This window comes from Chiroxiphia lanceolata, chromosome 1 (assembly GCF_009829145.1).
Source record: "Chiroxiphia lanceolata isolate bChiLan1 chromosome 1, bChiLan1.pri, whole genome shotgun sequence".
NCBI classification, from domain to species: domain Eukaryota; kingdom Metazoa; phylum Chordata; class Aves; order Passeriformes; family Pipridae; genus Chiroxiphia; species Chiroxiphia lanceolata.
In genome coordinates this window covers 44469934-44497142 of record NC_045637.1, presented here as the reverse complement: position 1 = coordinate 44497142, position 27209 = coordinate 44469934, and the positions used below count along the sequence as shown (strand labels likewise).

Below are 27209 nucleotides of genomic sequence, written 5' to 3'. Positions count from 1 at the left end.
CAAATGTCCTCCATTACTTGCTATTCCTTCCTTTCTTTTTTTTTTATGTTACCAGTACACCTGAAGTTCTTGTCCTCTAGACTGATAAATATTTTAGGTAACCATTATCAAATATGAAATCATTTTGTAAAAAATATGTGTCCCCTGCAGTAATCACAAAGATAAAAAACCTGACCTATAAATGACAACAAGGAACTCTTTGGGAAGATATGAAGAATGAATGTCAAGCAGGAAGTTGTTGTTTTGGTTTTGTTAGGTTCAATCCAGGAATCTTTTCTTGGCCAGTGAAGATTAGGCAGTCAAACAGTATTTATATTCTTAACTCTGTCCCCTTCATCCAAAACATAGCACCACTAAACCCAATCCAACCATTAACCTTTCTCTGTAGTAGTAGCTTAATGGTAAAAATGTAAACTATTGCATCAAAATGTCGTTTAGTCAGATGATGTAATGAACTGTATAAACTAAAATAGTGTTGATACAGGATTATTTGTGCCTGAGCTACAGTCCACGAAGTAGTGACATAATTTGTACTGTTAATTAATTTAATACTAAATGTATCATTTAATTCTTTATTAAAAACAGTAAGCAATTTGTGGTTAAGACTGAATTTTTTTGAAAGCCACATTATTTTTAGTTTCTTTGGCTCTCTTAGGCATGTGTGTCTCAGCTTCTGCATTCAGAGGGACTTTATTAATGACTTCAGCAGAATCAAGCTTCCTTTCAGATGGAATGATATGCCTATCAGGAATGGCCAGTCTAAAACTTTTAGCTATCAGTCCTATGTTTTCACAAAATATTTGGTGGTTTCTACTGTTATAATTTTAAAATTTTGTGTGTGACATTTTGTAATTAGGTTGACTTTTAAGTTAAATAGGAACTTAAGTCTCTCAGTTCCAGACTTAAGGAACTGTTTTAAGTCAAAAAAGAATAAGGAGATCTACTAATAGACTGAACTGCAACAGCTGGAGTAAGTTAAAACACAAAAATAAAAGTATCTGCTTGGTCCTTTGAGGGAAGGAAAGAAATTTTACTATGCTGTTTTGCCAAGTTAAACTCCCTAATGTACAACAAGTATAACTTAAACATTTCACATCCACACAAATATTTTAATTTGACACAATAAAACAAATAATTTGTTGCTATATTGTTAAAGTTACAGGGCGTACTGTGATTGCCCATTCTGCATTTATTTTCAGGTTTTTCTTACAGATGAGAGCCTTAACAAAAATATTTTAGGCACATAATTGGCATTTATTAGTCAGCCAAGTTGTAGTAATTACATTTATTATAATGTTTAAGGTGAAATTATGGTCCTGCTTATACAACTGTTATTGTAGGAATAAGTATTACTAGAAAACAGTAATTCATTGTTGGATCTAATCTTTATTTATTTGTGATTATTCTGAGCTTCCTTATTCTTTGTATCAATTTGATTTTTTTTTACCTGTTTGTTAGTAGAAAATGAGTAATTGAGTAAAACTTTCTCAAGTACTGAATTACTCTTCAAATACAAGAATATTGAGAAAAATCTTTTGTAAGGGAAGGAATGTTTATTTTTATTTGTTCATTCTCTTGCATGATACAATAGACTTCACAATTATTTTTTTCAATTGAATAAGAGCTGAACATGTAGAAATAGGTCATTCTCATATGTTCTGGCTTTCTCTTTTTGGATTGGGTGCGATGTTTTGGATGTTAAACATGTTGCTTTTGCATAGTTGTGCCAGAATTTGACATTTAGTTTCAAAATTCTAAATTCCTTCAGTTAGAAGTCATATCCTAATTGAAAACTGAGGAGAAAGAAAAAAAGAAACTGTGGGAATTTTCCTGAACTTTTGTGAAAGAGAAGGCATAAGACATGGTGCACTTTCTTTGATTTTGAGTAGAAATGAACAAAACTAAAATTAAATTTAGGGATTTCAGTTGTTCATGCTTCATAAAAAGGTTTATTATTATATTATACTTCTGCTTTAAAAGAAATATAATTCTTTTATCAGAATAAGATGTGATAGGATGGAGGGGAGGGCAAGAGAGAAGAGTGGGAGAAGAATGAAGAGAGGAGAGATAAAAAGAGAAGACAGAGAAGATGGGAAAGTAGGAGGATAAAGGAGAGCGGAAAGGGAAATGAAAAAAATGAAAAGAGAGGAAAAGGAGGAGAGGTGTACATAACACAGCACTGGCAGTGGGGGGCTGCAGGTTGGCCTCTGTGCAGACACAGTTGACTCAAACAACCCCACCACAAGACATAGCTGAGCCCAGCAACCAAGACAGTGGTGCCTCTGGTAACATATTTAAGGAAGGACAAAACCAGCACTCAGGCAGAAGAAGAGGATAAAAAAAGAGTGTGTGGATCAGAAGTGTGAATGCCAAGGCCGGAGAAGAAGGAAGGGAGAAGGTGCCCTGGGCACCAGTGCAGAGGGGAGGCCCTTGCAGGCTGTGGAGGGCCACACCAGAGCAGATATCCTCACTGCAGCATGTGGAGAATACTATGCTGGGACATCTGGGTATTTCCTGATGGAGGTGTTGCCCCTGGAGAGCCCAGGCTGGAGCAGACAAAAGGTGTGAGGAGGAAGCAGCAGCAGAGAGAAGCTGCTGTGGACTGACTGTAACCCTCCATCCCTCAGCACCACTCAGTGAGGGGAAGGTAAAAGAATCAGGAATGAAAAAGGAAAGCTGAGCCTGGAAGAGGGAAGCTTTTGTTTCTCTCTACCCAGATCTACTTTAATTGGCAATAAATTAATTTTCCTCAAGTCGAATCTGTTTTGTCTCTTGTGGTAACTGGTAAGCAATCTGCCTGCCTTTATTTCAGCCCACAAGTTTTTCATCCCCTTTCCTCCCAGATTCCTGTTGAGGAGGTGGGAATGAATGGCTGGGTGGGCATTTGGCTTATGGCCAAAGCTAACAAGAGGAAAGAAATAAAGGGAAAAAAAGAGAGAGGAAGAAACAAGGTAAAGAGAAGAGAAATGAGGAGGAAAAGAGGAAAGAAAGGGGAAGAAATGAGAGAAATGAAGAAGAAGAGGAAAAAATTAAAAATGAGAAAAGAGAAAACAAAGAAGAAAGGAAAGAGAAAAGGTGAAAAATGAAGAGAGGAAAGAAAAGGATAGAAAATATATACAGGGAAAGAAAAGAAAAGAGAAGACAATAAAAATGAGAGAAAGAAAAGAAAGGAGAGAACAGGAGATGTAGAGGAGAACAGAGAGAGAGAGAAGATATAAAGGGAAAAAGAGAGAAATGTAAGGGGAAAGAAAAACAGAGAAATGCAAGGTGGAAGAGAGAAAAAGAGAGAAAAAAGAGGAAGAAAGAAGAGAAATAGAGATGAGAGAGGAGGAAAAGAAAGAGAAAGGAAAGGACCAAAGAAAAGGAGACAAAAGAAAACGAGAGGGAAAAAAATAATAAAAAGGAAACAAGTCCAAGCAAGTCCACTTTGGTTGAGGAATCTGTAACTGCATGCTGTTAGCAGTGAAGTAAAAATTTTTGACTGACTGGAAGAGCTTGTATGTGGTAACCAAGACCCTTTTACTTTCCATCAAGTAAAAGCAGTAAAATCCCTATATTAAAATAACTTTGGTTTCAGCATTGCCATTCAATGAATAGATACATTCTTTCCAGGTAAAAATTTCCAAAGAAATTGTAATAAGCATTAAGAACTTTCTTACTGAGTTGGACAATTGATTACTTCGGCAGGTGGATGGTGTGACTGAAATGGCACAGCATAGCCAGCTCTGGCAGCCCAGCATGTTGGCATGCATCAATTTTTAGGAATGGGCAAAGTTGATATGCCAATTTAATTAGGATAACTCAGTAAGATTTTACTTGTGAGTGTAAAGAAAGAAAAATTAATCACTCTTAAGATCAGCATAGCAATTTGCTTTAATGCTGTTGTTTCTATCAGGGAGAAATATTATTTAATAAAATAATGTCATATAACAGTCTGGTAGCTCAACATTGAGTAACATTAAAGATTTAAAGATTTCTGATATGAAGAAAGAAATCCATAATTCTCATAAATTATAAACAGTTTTAAACTCTATAGTACTTAGTAGAGTACTTTGTACAGTACTTTGCTTGGCAATACTTTTTTATTATTTCCATAAATGGTTAAATCTTGCCATAATTTAAGCCGTTTTACTGAAATATGCTTGCCTTTTAAAATTTAATTCTAATAGGTCTTAACAGCGTGTTGTGATTTGCCTCTTCTATTTTCTTTTCATTACTGGGGGAAGGTAGAAGGAGATGTATGTACATCGGCACCTCTTCTAGTTTTATAAATTTAGTTGCAATTGGTTTTAATGGCAACAACTGGAAAACTTCACTGATATTGCGTGAGAGAGCAGGGACATGACATAAGGCTCGAGCAGAGGAACATGTGGGGGTGTGGAGCTCCTTCAAGCTTGGTAATTCTGCTTTCCCTCAGCAGGGTGGTACCTCCGCCTCTCCCCTCCTCTGCGTCCAGATGTAGCAACCCAAGGGGTTATAGCTGAGGCGAGCCAGCTGCATCTGGCATGTAGGTTCGGGAGCGGCTGGAGGGAGCGCATTGTGTTAACTGACAAAAGGTGAAATACAGGCCTTGCGCTGAGAAGTCTGAAATGGGAACCAGTTGTGTCAGTCTGAGGCCATCCTTCTCCAGTTACTGTAAACCAATATTGTAGCCGAAATAATAATCCTGCTCTCACCAAGCTGCTTTTCCTGCTCTGGGCTGCCCACCTCCCTGGATGCTGGCACAAGCATTCACATGGTTGTCTGGGGAAATAATCAAGTTCTAAATAAAGAAGAAAGGGGCGTTGGGGAAGAACATGTCATGGAGGCAGGAACACGTGGTCTGACTTAGAGGGAAGCCACTCAGACTGCTTCATTAAGTGGCAGAGCTGGCAGAAAGTGACGTGAGCCCAGTATTAGTCTTGGTGCAAACCTCGTTGGTGAAAGCAGAAACTATTCTATGGCCTTACATACAGGTACAGAGATGCATTATTGCTGGTATAACTGCAGGGTGGTGTCTTGCAACCATTACGGCTGTGGTATCAGAAATCTCTGCTGTGGATGATAAGAAAGGCTGGAAATTCTTCTAATCATTCAAGGGAGGAGTGTGGCTGGTAGCTGTGACTGCATCAGGATTACATTCCTAGTATAGCATGATAAAGCAGGAATCCTACTCAGCCTTCTGAACTAGGCCTGGCTCACAGTGGTTTTCTGGCAACACTTTGTTCTGCCTTCTTTTCCCTTTTTCGTTGCGCAACAGAGTTAATGAAGCCACTGTCAGATGCTGCATGGGCTTCCTCAGTGGGTGGTACAGAGGCTCAGAAGTCCTGTTGTTCTTTTGCAGTATATTTTGTTACTCTGTTGCAGACCTCCAGCAGAAGCAGCTAATTGGATATCGAGCAGTTTGCAGAAGTTTCCAGGCTTCTTGAGCTTCCTGAGGAAACTTCAGGGAAAATCTTCTTGAAGCTCCAGCTTCTGGGGACTTTGGTGGCATGCCACAGCAGGTCAAGGCCAAGGAGTCATTTGACTCTCTCAGTTCTGACAAACAGTTTATGTTGGCTACTTGCTTCTTGTGGACTACCTACATAGTAGTCACAAGCCGACTGTGAATAGAGACTCATAGGATTGGGAAGTTGGAAAGTTATGACTTTGGACAATAGAAGGAAGCTTCTCTGCCTTCAGAGAAGGATAGGTGCAGTGCACTGGAAGGACATCAGCAAGATTGTCAGGGGAGACAATTAGAGCCAGCTGAGGCTGATGTTTTTTACCTTTACTTTAGCAAGACCTTAGTGTCTTCACAGTCAAATTGGTGAAATAGGAACTCTAGAAGTGGACAGTAAGGGGGAGGGAAATTTGCCTGGACTGCAGGCCCCAAAGTGTTTTGATCAAACATGCTAACTCTAGTTGGTAACCAGTTACTAAGTGGTGTTGCTCAGACATTGAACACCTAAATATTTAGGTGTATGTAACAATACTATTAAACACCTAAATAACGGGACAGATTCAACACATTCAGCAAGTTTGGAGGAAGCAGTTGGTGTTCTGGAAGACTGGGCTGATGTTCAGAGGGATCAAGACAGCAGAGAATTGCACTAAGAGGAACCTCATGAAACTCAAAAAAGGCGAGAGCAAACCTGTTCCTCTGGAGCATAGTGATTAATGTAGTGGTATAGGTTGGGGGCTAACAGACCAGGAATCAGCTTTGCAGAAAATGACCTGGGAGTTGTGGTGGTTAACAAGGCATACATTAGTCCATCAGTGTGCCCTTGCAGCAAAGGGTAACCCCATGTTGGGCTCTGTTAGCAGGAGCATGGCCAGCAGGTCAAGTGAACTGATCCTTCCCCTTCAGCACTTGTGAGACCCCATTTGGAGAGCCATGTCCAGTTTTGGGGCCCCTAGTCCAGGAAAGAGATTGATATATCAAAGTGAGTCCAGTGGAGGTTCACCGGGATGGCTGGAGGCTAGAGCATATGGTGTATGAGGAAAGGCTGAGGGCTGGGTTTGTTCACAAAGGAGAAGAGAAGGCTCAGGGGGATCCCATGGCACTCCACAGCTCACTAATGGGAGGGTGTAGGGGAGACAGAGCCAGGCTTTTCTTGGAGGTTGCGTAATGACAGCATGAAAAGCAAAGAATGAGAGGCAGCAGACACAACATGTATCATGGAACATGAAACATGAAAAATTATGATTTGATACTAAGAAAAATACTTTCCCGGTGAGAGCAGTTAAGCACAGGAGGAAGGTTGTCCAGAGAGGCTGTGAAGTCTCCGTTCTTGGAGATTGCACGAAACCTGAGTGGATGAGGCCTAGATCCAAGTGGCCCTGCTTTGAGTAGAGGGTTGGATGTTGGACTAGATAACTTCTGGAAGTTATTCCCACTGTAAATTATGTGAGTGTGTGAACCTTGGTGGAGCTGAATGTTCTTAAAAATAGCTGTAACTTTTTTTGGGGGGGGGGGGGGAGTGGGCTGTACTTTTTGCATTTGACCGACCAGTTGTTTATCAATTACACACATGCACAAGAGATTCTTAAAACTCTGCAGCGACAGTTGTGGAGACTGGCCAGTTAAAAAGCCAAATTAAACAAGAGAACTTGGGATAAGTTCATAGAGGTCCCTTGTGTAGGATGATTAAATATTAGAGGCCAAAAGGCATTCAGTGATTACTGACTACGTCTTGTTTAGCATAGTCACTTTACTTTCCACCTTGACTTTTTTTTTTTTTTTTTGAGGAGTAAGCTTCACCCACCTTGAAGCCAAGAATATTTGGAAGGGTGGGGTGTTTTTTTTCGTTTTATACATTGCACATTTTGTGGCAGTGTTTTTCTTGGGTTTAGTACATTTTTGACTGTAGCATAGTCATTACTTCATTTTTCTAAACATATGTATTTAAAGCCCACAGGGGTCTGTGAAATCTGATACTAAAATAAGACATCGTATATATAAAACCCATGGTTTCTTTAAGAAAGCCATTTTTTAACCTCTATTCCAGAATTCCTTTAATGTGGCAAGAAATCTTTTTTTTTCACTGTCTTTATAGTTTTTTCATTCATGGTGAACATTGATATTGGAGTAGAAAATGAAAAATGTACTAGTGCTTTTTAATGAAATCAGTTAAAACTATTAAAAGAAAAAAGAGAAAACCCCATACATTTTTGAATAGGAAGTAGCTGTCAGAAAGAACAGTGTTATTTGACCAGTATAAGAATTTGTTACACAAAAGAATCAAATAGTTTCTTTTAAGTGATGTTGAATGAGGAGGGTGTTCTCAGTCCAGGGGACACCTTAGCTGTCGTGACTAACTGACACATGCTGATTTCTTGTTCTTTTGGGGTAGTTTTCTTTCTGAAACATTTTTCTTTTGGGATGATTTCAAAAGGCACTCTTTAATCTTTGCCTGTGTCTTTCAAAAACACATTCAAATGCCCTTTTTTTTGTTAGCATTGCTTTCTTTCTTGTATTATTTGTGTGACATCTAACGAAATGGTAAAGACTCAAAGTGCAGAGATGCATTTACATATATCCTTTCTTTGAGATTTTTCTTCACAAAGAAGAAAAACCTGGGGTTTTCTCAGGTGTTAGGGAACACAGAAAAGTGTAAACAGTCTCTATAAAACTTGTATTCTCATTTCCTTTCTGGTCGAGGAATGCTTGTTGCCATATGTGAATATCATTTAATGAGGTGTAATGGTGTTTCAAGCATATTTTTCAGAACATTCAGGGTATTCAGGGAGACTTACTCAGAGGCATGAGTAAAGGTAATCAACAAAAATAATGAGATGGGGTATTTAAATTTTGGAAAAACTTGTCAGTATCTTTCAGTCTGTAGTGTATAATATGGGATTGATATGATAGATTTGTGTGGGTTTTATTCTTTCTTCTCAAATTTACCTGCTATACTGCTGGCATCTTGTTTTCAGACACATTGTAAATATTTTCGAGGGCAAATCCATCACAGTAGTTCTATAAAATTATGTTCAGGAACACTTAAATTTTATACGGGTTCTGGAACTTTTGTAAATAAAGGCTTTCTTATGAGAAAAAATGGTTAAAAAAGAAAAAAAAGAGAGAAAGCCTTGCTGGCTTAAGGAGTACTGAGATTTGCGATGAACTTTTGTTCCCAGGGCTTTTCATTTTATTGGTTTAGACCAGTCCTAAATAAAGCTCCATTTTCACTACAGGTGAACTCCATTTTTTGTGTTCTTCTGGAACATTACTGTGGCTATTGTCACCAGATTTGACACTATCAGAAGTTTTCTCAGGCTGCCAGAGATAAAATATACTTTGCTCTAGATAACAAAAAGATTAATTTTCAGTGTTGTAGGGTATCAGAATTTCATCTACCCTGGCCTCAGACCACAGAGTGCTCTAAAGGTAAGGGTGGAAATGCCAGACTTGCTTGAAATGTCTGTGAAAGGCCATTGCACAGAGCAGAAGGCAGGATCAGGTGTGTTTTCAATAATCTTTACCCCTGCAGAAAAAAAAAAATAAATTAGATATACCATAGTGCTGCAACACAGCTAAGAGGGGAAAAAACCCCGAAGTCTATGCCATCATTTGCAAATGCGAGCCAAATTCTTGGATACTGAGAGGGAATTAGAATAAAAATGTATGGGTAGTCATGCATGAGAGCTTTGCTTTCCAAGAAACGTCTTACATTGTGTGATCAGTTAGTCACTTGTGACTGACTGTGGGTGAATGCAAACAGTTTGGCAAACCTTTCAGCAAAGAAATAATATAACATTTTCTTGCCAACACCCCCTGTCTTTCTGTCATGTTCACCTGCAGCTAGCAGTTTCATTCACTTGTCCCCCTTAGTTTTTCCATGATGACACATGGCTAGAAGTTTATTATGTTTGGTCTTTATTGTATATACCAATGCCATGTAATCACTGAAACGATGACTGTGTGTAGATGTACAAAAGGCGCAGAGGGATATTGCTTCATGCAGGAGGATCCTAGAAGTAGTTGAAATGGGTCTTAAGGGTGGTGGCATAATCTCCAGTATTTGTTTGTTATGTATATCCTTCACACAAGACTTGAAAATAATTTTTGTGTGTCTCTCTTCCAAGGAGAGACAGCATTGCTTAATGCTTCAAAGGTGGTCTGATAAGAGACTGAGGACACCTGTTAGCTCTGTAAAAGGAGCTTCACTTCTAGCTCCTTCCCTGATTCCAGTTTTGGTCAATTCAAAATGTAAAACTAGACTTAGATGAGTTTGTAAACGAGATTTCCTGCTAAGAATGGCAAAAAAAAAAACCCAAACCAAAAACCTTTTCATGATACCTAGCTTGAATTTAGGATCCATGTTGAGTTTCTCTACAGCATTGCTCCAGATTATTTTACATTTGAAGGACACTGAAAAGGTTTGGTTTCTTGGTGAGATATCAGTTCAGTCAGCTGTGATTCTGGCTGCTTATAACACCCTCACAAGCTGCAAAGGGCAGAGTTCTGGTTACTAGGTTCTTCTGCTTTACATATTTGGCGTTCACTGCTTTGGTTAACTTCAGTGAAAACTGCTAGTTTTTGAGACAGACATTGGGTATCTATGACATTACAGCATGTCTGTACTGGTCCTTGGTTTTTCCATCATACTAGTAATGATCTTGTCTCTATCTTCATCTGATTTAGAAAAACAAGAAATCTATATGAGGGTTGGTGATGGAGCAATGTTAGTAGTACATATAATGGGTCTTTTCCCCTACCATCTGCTGGTAGTTTACAGTCTGTGAGACTATAGGTGAATGAGCTGTGCTAGTCTGTCTTGTAGCCTAATAGCCTGGCTTATTTACCCTGCTCAAGAACAGTAGCCCTGTTGGTGATATCTGAAGTCTGAAAGTCAGGTACCACGTGTGAAGACCAGAGATGTAAAAATTTTCTTCATGGTGCTACCAATATGGGAACAAAACTGGTGTTAATTTTGGCTAATATGGATAAAATTCATTAAAAATAAAAAATAGGGATGTTAAGGAATTTCTTTTAATCCTTTAAAATACATTTAAAGATCAAAATGTGACAGCTTATAATAGGAATAAACCTTAAGTATGATTTATTCAAACTGTATAAATAGTATTCTACCTCTATGTATTTCAACTCCTGTAGAACTTTAGCAAGTGACTTAAGGCTTAAGACTTTATTTATTGTGACTTTATTTATTATTTTAGCAGTTAAGACTTCAGAACAGAAATAGTTTGGATAGTCACATCAACTGTAGGTATCAGGAGTATTTTCTGTAGTTCTCATTAAGTTCTGGCTTCTTTAAAATGAAGAAGCTTGTTGGAACCTCAAAAAGTAAAATGCTTTTTTTCTTGTTCAAATTTATGAATAAGTACTTTGTGTGAGAGGCTGAGATCTTTCAGCTCTACAGTTTCACTAGTCTCTATATATAGAAGTAGTAGATGGTTCCCTAGCTACTACTTCTATATATTAAGAGGTGGTTTTATTGTTTAGTAAATTATATTGGATATGTGATATTTTGGAAAGTCTCCCTTTTTTTCATTTTATATCCAGCACATCTAATATATTTTCATTCAGTATTTAAAAGCCAATCCCTTAATCAAATTACAGTTTCTTTCCAAAGATGATTTGACAGAAATACTTGTAATGATTTGGTAAATAAGATGTCATTGCTATTTTAACATCAGAAAATACAGCTTGAATTAATTTCTGTACATTAAGTTAGATAATTGCTGAATGCATTTGTAGTCTCCAAATATCAAAAAATAAGATTACATTAAAGCTCTATTTGTTGGCTGATTGGGGTATTTTAATAATTTTAAGCAATGAACAAATTAACCTTGCAGTAGGAAAATAAGTGGGAAAAAATCAAAAGCAAGATTTTAATTGATTATTAAAATCAAGTTTTCTGTTTGATAATTTAAATTGGTTTAGTTTGGATTAACATGCTTAGTCTGTGATTTTGCTGTTGAGTGAAGGATGACTCTGAATGAAATTGTACCTGGAATACTGGTGATGGGTTGACCTTGTCTGGACACCAGGTGCCCACCCAGCTGCTCAATCACTCCCCTTCCCAGTCGTAAAGGGGAGAGAGAGTGAGATGGAAAACAACTCGTGGGTTGGGATAAGGCAGTTTATTAAGGCTAAACCAAAAACTTGTGTGCGCAAAAGCAAAGTGAAAAATAACAAGGTTTATTTTCTACTTGCCATCAGCAGCGACGGTTGGCCACTTCCAAGAAGCAGGACTTCAACATGCATAATGGTTCCTTAGCAGGCAGCCATTGGAAACAACGAATGCCCCCCTTCTTGCTTCTTTCCTTAGCTTTTTCCTTTCCTGTGGTTAGTTTGGCCTACTTGTGTCCCCTCCCAGAAGGAACATTACAGTGCTGATGCTGTGCTCAGCAGTAGCCAAAAGACTGGTGTGTGATCAACACAGTTCTAGCTACCAATGCAAAGCACAACACTGTGAGGGCTACTATGGGGAATTGAACTCCATCTCAGCCAGACCCAATACAAATGTGTAGTCTGTATTTAACGTTGGCCAAGAAAGCAAATATACTGCTTGCAGTCTTCCTGTGTGTTTTGGGATTGCATGGCCAGGTTTTGGTAGTGGGGGGCTACAGGGGTAGCTTCTGTGAGAAGCTGCCAGAAGGTTCCCCCATGTCCTATAAAGCCAACGCCAGCCAGCTCCAAGTCGAAACCCCCTGCTGACCAGGCAAAGCCCATCAACAGCAGTAGTAATGCCTCTGGGATGACAGAGTTAAGAGGGGGGAAAAAAGCTCTACACAACAGCAGTTGCAGCTGGAGTGAGGAGTGAGAATATATGAGAGAAACAACTCTACATACACCAGGATCAGTGAAGAAGAAGGGGGAGGAGGTGCTCCAGGCACTGGAGCAGAGATTCTCCTGCAGCCTGTGGTGCGGAACCATGGTGAGGCAGCTGTCCCCCTGCAGCCCATAGAGGTCTGTGGTGGAGCAGAGATCCATCTGAAGCCTGTGGAGGACTCCACACTGGAACAGGATGCCCAAAGGAGGCTGTGACCCCATGGGAAGCCTATGCTGGAGCAGGCTCCTTCCAGTACCGTGCTAGAGCACATTTGCTGGCAGAACTTGTGATCCTGTGGGAGACCCATGATGGAGCAGCCTGTTCCTGAAGAACTGCACCCCGTGGAAGGGACCTACCCTGGAGCAGGGGAAGAGTGTGAGGAGTCCTTCCCCTGAAGAGGAAGGAGCAGGAAAGAAAAGATGTGATGAACGGACCATAGCCCCCGTTCCCCATCACCCCTGTGTTACTGTGGGGGAGGTAAAGAAAATCATGAGTGAAGATAAGCCCAGGAAGAAGGGAGCGGTGGGGGGAAGGTGTTTTAAAGTTTTGTTTTATTTCTCATTATCCTACTCTGATTTGATTGGTAATAAACTCAATTAATTTCCCCATGTTGAGTCTGTTTTGCCCATGATGATGATTACTGAGTGATCTCTCTCTGTCCTTTTCTTTCTGACCCATGAACCTGTCCTTATATTTTCTCTCCCCTGCCCAGCTGAGGAGGGGAGTGATAGAGCAGCTTTGGTGGGCACATGATGTCCAGCCGGGGTCAGCTGGCTGGTTTATTTAGACTAATTTGAAACTTTTATTGCTGAAAAAATTGCAAGTGGTTGGCAGGATCAACATTGTCTTCTGTTTTCCTGTGCTCTCTACTTCCCTCTGTGCCAAGGGAAGGATCCTGTGCCTGTGCCATTTGAATATAGTAAAATGGCCAGGTCTTGTTTTCAGTCCTCACTTTAGTGGACTTCTCCTGGGTATTCCTTCTGAGCCCCAACTGGAAGATCTTGCTGCAGCCCCAGCACTAACAACTGCTGCAACACTACCAGCTCAGTCAAGTATGGCTGTGGGATGAGAGCAGCTCTAGACCAGTCAGCAGCAGTTTGCCTATCTTCCTCATGTATAGGACAGCTGTCTTCTTGTCTTGGTATAGCTGCCTAGGTTCCTGGTGGTTTTGTGTGGCATTCCCAAGCTAGGTCATGGCTACAATCTTGTAAGGCAAGTTGGGACATTTTGCTGGCACTTGACTGCAGGACCATGAGCACACAGCTCCTTGAAGATTGTAGAAAGCTTCTAAGAAGCAGCCAAAGATGGCTTCATCACACTTGGTGTATCTAGTGCTTCATGTAGTGCTCTGTGGAACACTTCAGCAAGCAATGCATGTATAGACATCTAGTCAATTTTCCAGCATTTCTAGGTGCTGTATATGTTGGAAAAAGTATACTTAGGGTATATTATTAGCTCAGTCTTGATAAGAATTTTGACTTATTGAAGAGATAAAGAATCATAGGTTGCAGTGCTGGATGCATGCTCAAGAGATCATTCGATGCAAACACTGGGACAGGTTCCCATCTATGTACCAGCCAGGACTGGTGTGTGTATGAGCTTCCCAGGAAGGTCTTTTTACAGACTCCCCTGCTCAGTTCTGGTGTTGATTAAAACATCAACAGCTACATTCACAGTTTTAGACTATGTATGAACTTTCTTTTTCTTTCCCCAGTGGCCATGAAGAACATTTATCTCAATTAATTTCAGTGGCCTTTTACATGTTTCTGGAAAATAACAATTTATACCTTCTTTTACTTTTCTGTTTACTGTACCACACAAATGGGTTTTCTACAACCTTCCCTCATATGTTTTATTTTCTTTATCTATTGTCACTCTGAAACTGGTGTAACTTATGTGCATTATAAACATATTTTATTCTGTGTGACTTCGAATCAGAAATTAGTTCTGAAACCTTTTGGTTTTACTTTTTTCCAGCAGTGAGGAAAAATTGTTGCTCCCTTGTGACTGTTTATGTATCTCTGTGAAATGAGCAGATGATTTCAAACAAATAAATACGGAACAAATTTGCGATACCTCAGTGATCCTCTTACAGTGGTTGTCATAGATTTGGGAACATAACAGGAAGGAGAGGTTACTGCACATATAGTGGGGCTGAGTGGTTGAAATGCTGCCTTGCTGCAGGACCTGAGGCCTTTTGCCTGCATAATGTTGGGGAACTTTCATGGTCTCCACACTATATTGCCTAGACAAGTTAGCTTTAGTCAATTTATTTTCCATATTTAAAATACTTTTTTGCCAAGATTGTAATTGTTGTCTCTTGGCAAACAGTCTAGCAAAGACTGTTAAAATTAAGAGTATAACCATGGACATTTTCAGGGTTTTTCTGATGAAACTGTGTGTTTGAGAAGTTCACAATTTAAAAATAAGTAGTGGTTTTGCTGGTGTTTTTACAGATTTTTGTAGGATTTGGGGAAGGGTGGCAGAGGAGGAAATAACTGAAATGTGTACTCCCTCGTGTTTCTGCAGAGTTTTGTGTGTGGAAACTGTAGTCTGGCATTTCGATTTAGGTAACACTGGCTGCGTGACCAGTAGAGGGAGCCCAGAATCACTAAATGTTGGAGAAATTTTTGACTGGGGGAGTTGGGGTAAAAAGCTTGCTTTGATAATGAACAGGAATTTTGAAAGGATGTGCTGAATACTACTAACTCATAGTGATTTTGGGAAAAGAATTTATGGAACATTGAAATGCCTGATATTTTTTAAATGATAGAATTATGTTAGCAACTTTTATATTGGAAAGCTAATGAGTGTTGTATTTTGATTTTTTTTTTCTCTTTCCTATGTTGCTGGTTGTTGTAACATCATAACATCACATCACCTTCACAGAAAGTAAGTAACTTTTCATTTTTTAAACCTATTTGAAAGTATGTGTTTGGGGGGGGTACACTGCTTGTATGTGTGTATAGATGTATACGCATATAAAATAAACAGACAAGCAGAAAAATACCAGTCTTAAAGACATACTGCTACAGATGGTAACTCATGTGTGTGAATGACTCTTAGAATACCACAGTGGTTTAAAGCAGTCTCACCCAAAAGATGATAAATAGTATGAAAGTTCTGCATCTGAAGGCTGTAAATGGTAAACATATTTCTTGTGTGCAGACTATGGCAATAAAACTTGCAGCATATCGGTTTGAAATATATTATGGCTCTTAAAATTCACAGATATCAAGTTGCAAAGTAGAATATTATTGTATCCAATTTCATTTGACTGAATCAAAGTTGAACTGATTTGGAGTGTTTCAAGAACTTAGGTCAAGCTGTGCCATTTTTGATATTCAGAGATACTCAGCCTTATATTTGGCAGGCCTCGACTGCTTTATTAATACCTGCCAGGAGCTGTGAGCAGAAGAAACATGTCCTCAGGCTGTAGGAGAATTTATAAAGCATGCAATAAGTAGTACAGATCCCTCAGAAAGTGCTCTGTGATTCAGACATCAGTCTGCATCATGGGATCTTTGATTGCTGGTTTTTTGAACCACAGTCCTATGTGTTGTGATAGCATGTGTTGCAAACTTTTCCAGTATCAGTTGTGAGTAACATCTGGGAATTTTAATACAGTGTTTCAAGGATGCCAGTGCTGCCAGAAGAATAGGAAAGTCATTGGTTAACATGGGTCAACATAGCAGTGAAAAAGGGCAACATAGAACTTCAGTTTGATCTGCTAGCTCAAAATAAATAAATCCCATCTCACTGTGTCCAGATTATTATTTCATTTCCATTTAAGTGTGTTGTGCGTGGTTTGTTTTGTGCTCGTTATAGACATACCCAAGTGCAGTTTTCAAGAAGGGTAGGTATGGCTCTTTGGTTGCATGCCATTAGGAGTTGCAGATATCTGTAGGCAACAAGCATTGCAGTAGTTAAAGTAAATCTTGGCTCAGTAGCCAATACGGGTTTCTTTGTAAGTCAAAGAGTAGTTTCTGTTGTCGACTTGCCAGTTGTCTAGACTTTGAAGATTAAGATATCTGCTGTGAGCACAGTAGTGGTCATGAGATGTTGCCAAATCCTCTATTTTGGGTTCATTCATCTTGTATCATTTTAATTGGTTAATGGTATCTAAAAATAAGTGTGGATTCCAGAGTGTCTCTGTCAGAATAGGAGGATACAAATCGTGCATACATGTGCATGCAGTTTTGTTTCTCGTTGACATACTGAGTTTGTCTTCCACTGCAGAGTCAGCAAGTTCTTTCTATCGTGCAGAGAAAGTCTTGATCGGTAATAACGTTTCACTAAAAAGATCCAAGATTGAGAGAGTTGAAATTGCTTCACATTATGTATGTTAACATATGGAAGAGATTACGCAACTAAATGCTGTATTAAAAGCTTTGTGTCTTTTCTTGTCAAACATCATTGCAGTAAGGAAAATGTGTAAAGATAAGTATTCTAGATATTACAAAAGTGTTTTAAGTAATCATTAAACTCAATGAACTCTCTTAATGTTTTCTGTCCCACTCCTAGCAGTATCATTTTATTTCTAATATAGTTAGGTTTGTATTTTGTTACAGTATTATATCAAAACCAGATGTGGTATTAATTTTATTTGCAGAGGGGAAAAAAAGAAAGAAAGAAACAAACAAAAACACTTCCCAGAATTTTCATATTGTGTGATTATATTTAGGATAGTCATAAAATAGATACTTGTTACATATCTGTTGTGTTTATCAACAAGCAGCATTTTTACCTGAAATTTTTAATTTTAGAGTTAGTAATGTGATACATTAGGTGACCTCTAGCAAATAAATTATAACAGACGGGACTTCCTGGCCTGAGGACACTTTGTAGTTTAATTTTTACTGGAAGAGCAATTACCACACTATTGATCTTGCCATTAAAATAATACATGTACAATAAGGATAAATTTTGTTGTAATGAAACCATGAAAATCAACAGAAAACATCACCATATGAAATACAAAAATTTCAGTCCAGTTTTGTTTATAAAAAAGAGATTGGACATGCAATTTTCAACAAAGATTAGATGTTGTGTTATAATTCTGCAGAATAAAGAAGAGTACTTTCTGATGAACTTTGAAGCCCTGTTCTTGGTTTATAGTTGAGTATATAATTAATCCTGAAATACTTAGCAACACACTTAATTTAATGCACAGGCATTGTTCCACTTAACCAAGTGGAATATATTTACGTGGCTAAAGATAAGCGTGCGTGCAGACTAGGGACCCCAGGGAAGAAGCACAGTTTCAGCTTCAGTCCCTGAGTACACCATGTACAGTAGCCAGTAAATGGGGACAAAGATGTGGTAGTACATCTATAAATCTTGTACTTTAATTTTTAAATTAAAATAAAATAATTTATGAATACCTCCTTGCCCACCATTTTTAGATCAACTTTTCAGAATAGTGTATGTCTAACTAGGGTTAGAAACATGTGCTTTCTTTTTCTGAGATGTAAACATGCATATACTACAAAGACATCTCTGTCCAAATACTTATGTTTTCTTTTAAATAGTCCTTTAATATGCATTCCACAGTGGTATTACAATTACTACCTTGAGTAGGTCAATCTCTTAATCTCTAAAACAACTCTAATTAGAAAAGATAATGCTTCATAAAATGTACAAATGTGTTCATATTTATGTATAATAATGCGTGCTGACCATGTTAAGGCAGAAGGTGGCTTTACTATATATTACTTTTAATTTTAAATGTGTTCTTTCTAGGCTCTTTATTATTCTTTTGTTGCCTTTCATCCTATGGGATGCAGCTGCCCTTGAACTTGGTACTGTTTTGATCATTCATGTGCAGCAGCCACATTGTCTGTAACATTTTAAAAATGAGGCTTCGTGGTGTTATTTATGAAGTAATTTCACATAAATATTTGGACTTTGGTTCTCTCAGAATGTGGAACTGGTTGCTGTATGAAGAAAAGCATAATTATAATTCACAGACTTTTTGCCTCAAGCCTAGGGGACAGATGCATATGATTAAGTTTGAAACTGGCCTGTTATTGTAATGTAGATGTTTTCAGGGTTGAGAGAATTAAAAAAAAAAGGGGGGGGGGGCAAAAAAAAAAAAAAGCCAGGCAAGCATGAGTTTAAAAAAAATAGACTGAGGGAATAGTTTTGCAAGAGGCACTCAATCTTGGACTGCACAATTTTATTTTTCAGTGGAACCTCTCCATTAGCTTGCCTGAATGCAATGCTTCATACTAACACTCGTGTAGGTGATGGAACATTCTTCAAAATCCCTGGGAAATCAGGACTCTATGCTCTCAAAGTAAGTTTAAATTTTGTAAATGGAATGTACATATAGCTATTAATCCATTTTATGAATGTCTCAATAGATATAAAGGTAAACAGATTAGATTCTTTGGAGAGGAAATGACCTGATAGTCCTTCTAACTGCTTTCAGATGTCTTTTAAAAGGATTTATAATGAAAGTAAACATTGAATGTTTTATCCTAGAAAGCGTATACATGTTCTTGAATTTGGCACATGGTATAAAAAACATGCAGCTTAGCTAAAATGCTGCTGTGTCAGAGTTGTTCACAGAAAGGCCTTTGTTTTATGAGCTGTGAGCTCAAGAGGATCATTGACTTTCTCATTAAGTAGTTGTATTAATGTTTGATTTTTGAATAGTGAAAAATTATTTGCAAGTCTAATATAAATCAGCTTTTAATTTACAGGTTGCATGGTTGCTTTTGGGAAGGAATATAATTATAGTGATAGCATTTTCCCTTTATGCTATTTCTATTCCTTTTTGGTTTTGTTTTTCTCTTTTGCTGTGAACATGTTTTCTGTGGGTGAAATTTTTTTCTTGTTGTGTATGATCAAACTTAGAGGGGTTTCACAACAGGAGTGGAGGAATGTGAGGCAGAGATGAGAAACAAGTAAGTGAGATTATCTGCTTGGCAGTCTAAATGTAATCAACTAAAATTTTGGGCTGAGAGGAAGGATCTGTTGTAATTTATGACAGATGTATTTGGTATAAGGGTATAAAAATATAAAAGTATATAGATTTACCTGCTCCTGATAACTAAAAATTCTGTACCTGAAACTAAATTAATAGTTTTCAGGAGCTCTGTTTCCTAATTCACTAGAACAAATGCTGTTGTTTTTCTTTAAATCGGGAGAGATTCTTGGCACAATTCCAGGTATTCACAATCACTCCCATGCTTGAGCTCCAGGTTGCTTCAGCTATTTGAATTCAGGAAACAGGCAAAGGCAGAAAAGAAACATTAAAGGATTTGTGTTTTGCTGCAGTGTTGTAGACACTCAACTGGAAAACTAGGATTTTTAACAGCCAAACAAGTCTGTTTCTGTTAAAAAAAAAAAAAAGAAGAAGAAAAAGTGGAAGATCTTGCATTTTATTTGACTTTTTTTCTTTTTAAAATAGCATGTTATGACTTCACAAAACAGTTTTTTTGCTTTTGATTTGCAGTTTTTTAATCAAGGTCTGTTTTTATGGCTCTCTTTAAAGTAACTCACAAGCATATTTTATTTTATTCTCTTTTTTTCTTTTTGAAATGTAAGCATGAGAGTACACTGCAGTAATCTATTTTCAGAGATGCAGCAGGATCATGATTGATTTTTTTTTCTTGTTAATTTTAGTTTTCTTTTTCTTTTTTAACTGTAGAAAGAAGAATCAACATGCCCTACTGATGGAACATTGGATTTAGGATGTGAATCTGAGTTAGATGGTACTGAAATGGCTGAGACAAACAATAATAATGGAGAAGAAAATGGTGGTAGGTGTTTTAATTTCAGTATTAGAGGGCATGTTTTGGGAAAAGAAAAAAAGTATTGTTGGGATTTTTGTGGTGTGATTTCCAAGCAGTATAAGTAATGTTTTATACTCAGTGGAACTGTTTTTGAGTGACTCCCTCTCTTTTTTGGCCTTATAAAGAAACCAGGAACACTAAGTGCCTTTATTTGACTTAAGGTTTTAAAAGACAAAGAATAGTGCTTTGGATGTGTTTTCAGTAGGTAATTTTTTGACTTACAATTTTTTCGTTCTTGGACCCACAACTAAAAGAGTAATTTGTCTTTACCGAGTTTCAGACTTGCAGTTGTCAGATAGACATTTCACTGATTTCAGTGTGGACATGTGGGCTTGGTCCCTCAGTGGACTTCTGGGCAGAGGACAAAGGTTTGTATTTTTTTTTGTTTCGGGCAGAGATTCTCCTGTGTGCCATCCTCACAAAGACATGTTGAAGTATCAAATGCTGTGCTTTTTTTTTTTTTCTCTAAGATAATGAGAAACTGAAGCATTGAAAGAACTTGAAAATGGCAACCTTAGAAATATTTTTTCTTTTTGAGAGTTAATAATTGGTCATAAAGAAAATATTAGTCACCTAAATATACTTGCAAGTAACAGAAGTGATTATTATTCTTATTAAAACTAAACTCATATAATGTTTGTAAAGTGAATACTTTATTAAAAAAAACAAAACAACAAACCTCCCAGGACCTCTGAAACCTTTCCTTAATCAGTTTTGTTCTGCTGCCCGCCCACAACCTGTCCCACCACTGGACTGCAGCCTACTGTTTTGGCTTACTTGGTGTATGGTGAGAGGGTGCCCTGTTTATAACTAGGACATGAAAAGGCTCAGCTCATGTTGTTCTGCTACAGACTTCCTTTTTGATCTCGAGCAACTTACTTAGCTTCCATGCTGCACCTGTACAAGACCGATACTGCAATTTCAGTATTGGTCTCTAGCACCACTGGAAATCGCAAAGAGTTCAGGGATGGGAGTACAAGACAGGTTGTTGTGGATCTATCTAGTAGTGAAGTTTTGAAGCTCTGTGGAAAACAAAAACGTCAAGAGTTATTAAATGGCTTCAGCGTCTTCATTTTCTTTAATCTATTATGCCTATCAGTTATCAAATTCTGCACATGGAGTGGTTTTATGCTTGTGTAGTGTATGCTGCATGTGTAAGTGAACTTACATGCTTGTAGTTCTTTAACAGTTCCTGTTCGATACTCAGAAAACTTGTTGATGTTGTTAATGTGCAGTTCCTCAAATTGCAGGAAGAATAGAACAGTAAAAAACGGTGGAAATACGGTTACAAATACAAAGCACAAGTTGATGTCACTTGTTACAAACAAATAAAAACTCCGGGCAAAAACCAGGCAATTATTTAGGATGTAAATAGGATGTCATAATTCCAGAAGTAGAAAATTGATGGGTTTTGACTGGGAGGAGGCTATGTACTGTTTTCATAGTTCACAATAATAAAAATAATTCTAGCACTTGTGGTGACATAAAAGAGAAGCTGCTAAAATTTTATGTTTTAGAATATTTGGAGTAGAACATTAAATTACACCTAGATTGGTTTTAAAGCTGAGAACTTCCCCTGGTGTAATCTTTAACAAATCTTGGAAAACTGTGATATATTTAATTTTTTGAGAACAAGACATTTTAATTTTTTTTGGTTATGCAATGGGTGTATTAAAAAAGAGTAAATGGGATGGCAATAGTGAGTCTATATTGCATATAGAAAGGCCAGTGCTGGATGTGATCAATAGAAAATTAAAAGCCACATATATTTCATAAATAGCGTATCAGTCAGCTAATACAGAGCATAGTTTTGTCAAACACGTTTGATAATAGCTTTTCTTGAGACCGAAAGTTTTGTTGTTAAAGGTATCATTTATATGCACATAGAATTCTGTAACTGATTTCATTTACAGTATAGAAGGCTTGGCTTAAAAATAGGAACATGCCCAAGAAATACAGCCAGTTTTTAATGGATTGAAATTACAAAGTATTTAATCAGCAAAGACCATCCACACTAGGCATTTTTGCTCTTAAGGGTGTGATTTAACCACTCTGTTCAATATTTTTTTTTCAATACTTTCTGAACACTATAAAATCCTTCTTGCTTAAATTTATTGATAATAAATAATGATTTTGGGACTTCTCTTGATTGCCTTGTAAATTATTACAGTCGAACAGGGTGAGTTTTTTTAGACTTTAAAGTGAAGAAAAAGGTCACATTTGCACAGCAGAAATATATATTCAATAAATCAGTGTATCTGAAGAGCATTTAAGGATCAAAACAGAAAATGAATTGAACATAAATGAGATGCTTTTGATAATTAGTCCAATGCAGTTCTTAGACTATAACTCTGATAGTACTGATTAAAGAATATAGGCACAGTGTTTCCTTTGGGTATAACACTAGTTAAATGATTACTAGTGTATTGCATTCATTATAGCTGTAAGAAGAAATTAAGGAAAACAGGAAAGGATCTAGAAAAGACATATAAGAAGTCCTGAGTGAAAAAATACCTCCTTTGTACTGGGAAATTTAATATGGACAGTCTAATAAGTTTATCAAAGATGAGATGATGACTTGTTAATATTTGAGGAAAGGTATTTCTATGGAAAATATTTGATCTAACAGAGCAATTACACTTTTCACACTAAAGCTGGCATTTTTTCTCTTTCCAGGAAACCATTCTGTTGCATAAAAGTAACATTTAATTCAGTGCAAAAAACACTTTATGAAATTCTCTGACTTTGATTTTAGAATATGTGTGATACATATGTGGATGGGCTTTGCTTGCACATTGAATTTTTAATTACCCAATTGATTGCATTTTTATTTGCTCATTTCCACTGTGATAGAGTCCCGAAGTCCCAAATCTGACAGAGTGATCAGAAATTGTTTAGCAAGTTTAAAAAATGCCTCTTTAAATGTAGCTGGAAGCAGAGGATGAAACTGTAAGTGACAACTTCAGTCTGTTTGTGGGCTTTTAGATGGTGGTCTTTTGGAATAAAAAGTACCAACTGACACTCAAACACAGAAGAATCATATCCTCAGCAGGCACATTTTTCCCAGTACAAAGGCAGACTGCTAACAATTTTATTAACAGAATAATATGAAAATTCCTAACAATTATAAACACATGATTTGGCAAAAGCTGTTACTGCACATCAGTATTACTAAATGGACAAGTGGAATGGTCACACCTCAGGATTTTTCAAATGCTATGGAGACTTTTTCTTTCCCCACCTTATCCAAAGGAATATGTTAAAGAAACTCTTTACGGTACAGTTGATTTTGTTTGGAATGGGATTTCTAATAGAGGCTCTGTAGCAGTCTCGTATCTTTAAAATTCCATTTCCTTCAAATACAGCAGTAGCATGTAAAGATGCTGTCGGTAAAAGAAGTAAAATCCCAATTACTGTTGCCTGGGAAAATGATGACTATAATATCCTTTTGCCCATCAATAGGATGTTCTGTTCTCAAAAAGCATTTGTCCCTGGGGTTTCTGAAGCCAGGGCTAATCCATCAGCCACGGAGCACAGTTGATTAGAAATTGTCTTCATGCAAGCAATGGAATGCACAGTGATGTAACTGTGGAGGAGACAGCAATTCCTAGGGTAACGTGACTTCCTACCCCAGCCCAAACACAGGTTCTGGTGTTTGCCCAAATATGAGCCACGTACATCTTCTCTGGAGACACTTTGGTTTTCAGCACTTCCTAGAACTGTATGTTCTTCAACTGTGAACATGGAATGGCAGAATTAATTTTCTAGGCAGTTTTCTTAGAGGTAGTTGACAAAATGATGGACAGCAGAGGATCAGATTCGTGCTGAATCCTGACATTTTGCTTGTAGCTACTGTGTTCCATACTTTTTGGATTAGGAAACCCTAGGATAACTCTGTAGCGGGGAATGTGTATTCACCTCTGTTTGAAACCTGAGTCCACATCTAAATGTTTAGTTTCTTTCCAGGGGTGGAATTTCTGGCAATTCAGGGAAACGTGTTACCCTTACCATCTCATTTCTTGGGAATAATATTGGATGATTCTACTGAAAATGTTTGTGACACATGACAACATCTGGATATGGGATACAATCTTCTAAAAGGAGAAGAGCAGTAATGGAGTAGCAGCTCGAATATAGAATTTTGGATGATACATCAGCAAGAGATAGTTTTTCACTTTGCTTTAGATTTTTTTGGGTGTGTTTTTGTTTCATCTCTCTGCAGGTAACTATAAAATAAAAATACAATACCCAGGATCGAGTTTAACTTCTTTTGTTTCATTGCCATTTGAGGGGAGTTGTAAGAATGAGAGAAGATACTGTGGAGCTTGAGGATCTTTCTCATCTGCTTTTTTTTCCTGTACAGTAGTTAATGAGGCCTTAGAAATTGGTGGCTTAGTGATGACAGGCTGTATATTTTTAGCGGAAAATGCTGACTTCCTTTGGAATAAGGGTTCACAGTTTTCTATGCTTTGTGAAGTGTTTGGGCTCAAAAACATGCTGTGAATATAGTGGGATTCAGTGCAAGCTATGAAGCTGATGTGGTATTTGGTGCCTTTTTCCGAAAAATACTATTCAACAGTAATAATCAATTCACAGTACAAGTTTTCAAAAAGAATATTGCAGTCACAGTAGTACCCTTGATATATACATCTGGTTTTGCTTGTTTTGGCGAACTCATACAATTAACTAACTCTCAAACTGGTTTTCATTTTCAAGAGCTGATGGCAACAGCCGAGTTCTGAATTGTTCAGATTTGGCAAGTTGGGCTCTAGAGATCAAAGAGTGATGGAGGTGAATTACTCGATACATCTGTGTTGGCAAAGTGTAACCATTTATGTCAATACAAGTATAGATCTGTGTCACACAAAGAAAATATTGAATTTTATGGGTATTTTAGAGAGAGATTTTATGTGTGTGTTTTCCTAAGGGAGTTCTCTGTGAAATTTCATATCTCCTGAGTGTGTGCATACATTTTATGCTTGAGGTAGACTCTAGTCTTCAGCATATGTTAACAATATTAATTTGTGTTTTGTAATGTGGCCGTTAGTAAACAATCCTTCTCATCTGCTGTGGTTTCTTTAACAAAGAAGGAAGTGAACTGCTGTTGATTTTGCTGGTTTGCTTTTAAATCAGTATAGTCTGACTGAAATCGGAATTAATTGCACTCTTGATTTTGGGAAAATAAGCCCCTTACTGGACAGGAATTTCTCTGTCCATCTAGTTATATAAATCTGTTTACAGTTATTCCAAATAACTTTCAGTGGCCAATTTCCTCTAAAAATTGTTTCTTTGAAGAAACGTGTCTTCTAATTTGTTTTACATAGGTGTCATTTCTTGGGCGGAGAACGTAAAAGGTAATAAAACATTACAGAGATAGCCTATAAAATTTGAAATTCAAAGACAATATTGCTGATTTTTATAAATGGTAGCCTTTCATAATAATTAAGAAAACTAGTCTTGGAAAAATAGAAGAGAGGAAGTTATTTTAAATGGAGTTTGGTGAAAACATTTTTAACATGCTCTTTTTTCTAAGTAATTCTAATTCTATCATTCATGTTAACAGCCTCTGAACACTCACTAAGGAGGTCTTATCTTCAGAAACCCAGCTGCTCTTCCAGCTCATAACCTAGCAGTTTATGGCTTAATAGTTGCTTTTTGCTTTATTCCTTCATTTGGTCCTGGCCCTTGAGGAAGCCGATTTAAAGAATGGAGTCTAATTATTCTCCACTAAATGGAAATGCCTCCTGTAGGCTTAAAACTGCTCTTGTTTCCTTTTTCTACTGTAGCAATAATGGTGAATCTTCTTTATTTGCTACCCAAATATTTTCCCTTTATCTGTCACATTCTTCCAGGTTTTTTTTTTCCTCCCTAGCATCCAGTTTATTTTTAGCATTCTTTTCTGATCTAGCTTTTCAAGTGAACAAGGATCTGATAATATTCATGGATCTTCACTGCTTATGGACAAACTAGTTGCAGCTTTCCAAATTTGTATATATGTACAGAGAACACTGTCTCTTCTTGAATTTGTTTTTCTTTTACTGTGTTCTTTGGTCTCCATATCAGAAATGCCTGCTCTGTTCTTAAGGTATTGGTTTTTTTCGCTACGATCATCGGTGTTCATTTCAAGCACTTACATGTTTTGCTGTCATATTTTTCCCTTTTGAAATGAATGTTTGACCCATTCAGAGAAAAGCAGTTGGACTTCATCCATAGAAATTAATTAATAAATAAATATAATTTTTTGTGATCACAAGCATTTTAGTACAGTGAGTTTTTGGCACAGTTTGATTTAAATTACTAAGTAGCAAAACATTTTTTTAAAAGATTAAATTTATTCATTGTCTCATATTTCTGTTTAATTTCCTCCAGAAAAGTCATAAAAAATATCGTGATTACCCTCTAAATAAAGCCTGTATGTCAATTTTGGTGTTATTTTTTTGCTAATAAAGTTATAGACTGTATGTCACTAAGCAATTGTATAAATTGACACAGTGTATTTAGATTTTTAATGTTCATGTCTTCTACTTTTGGAAAATAGGCAATGACTTCTTTTATTTACTAGATGATTAGGTTTTATAGCCATGATTTGTTTCAAGCTGGTTTTAAATTGGAAATTTAATTAAAACATAGAAAGTAATATTTGAAATAGCTACTTACTATTTAAAGTTACTAGATATATGAAGAAAAATATAATGTACAAAATAGATTTTAGAAAGGAAGTATTGTTTTTTGTAAATAAATGAGGTTGACTTTTTCTACTCACAGTGTCATTTTAGATTTTTTTAAGCAGCAGATTTCAACCTCATATATATTTCTTTAATCATAGACTACAGGAAAAAGTTTGTGGGGGTTTTTGTTGTTTTTTTTTTTCAAAGCTCTGAAGAAACTAGGTTTGGGTTACCCTACAGAACCAACCTGAAATGAGGTATTCCTTCTGTACCTGAAGAAGAGAATACAGTGATGGAAAGGTATTAATTTTTTCAGTGAGTTTCAGTACCGGTTGCTTCACTCATTTGAACACTTCCTGTTCTGTTCCGTGGTTTAACTTTTTTGTCAAAGCTTTAAACAAACAGAAGCAAAATAAACCAACACACTGGTAACATTTTTATGCAAAATTGAAGTAACAATAGAAATAAAATGTATAGCC

The 27209-nt window shown here is 37.1% G+C and overlaps 1 protein-coding gene across 4 annotated transcripts in view; it reads left to right on the top strand.

Annotated features, from left to right (window-relative positions):
- ASXL3 (ASXL transcriptional regulator 3) overlaps positions 1-27209 on the top strand; it is a 130672-nt gene that overhangs the window by 38545 nt on the left and 64918 nt on the right. For 3 of the 4 annotated variants that reach the window (XM_032697664.1, XM_032697709.1, XM_032697675.1), the window contains 2 exons: positions 18450-18558; positions 19918-20029. In XM_032697664.1, coding sequence (XP_032553555.1) covers positions 18450-18558; positions 19918-20029 — 221 coding nt within the window. Of the gene's footprint in view, positions 1-18449; positions 18559-19917; positions 20030-26953; positions 27031-27209 lie in introns of those variants that run through there. The other variant, XM_032697696.1, reaches the window with a different exon arrangement.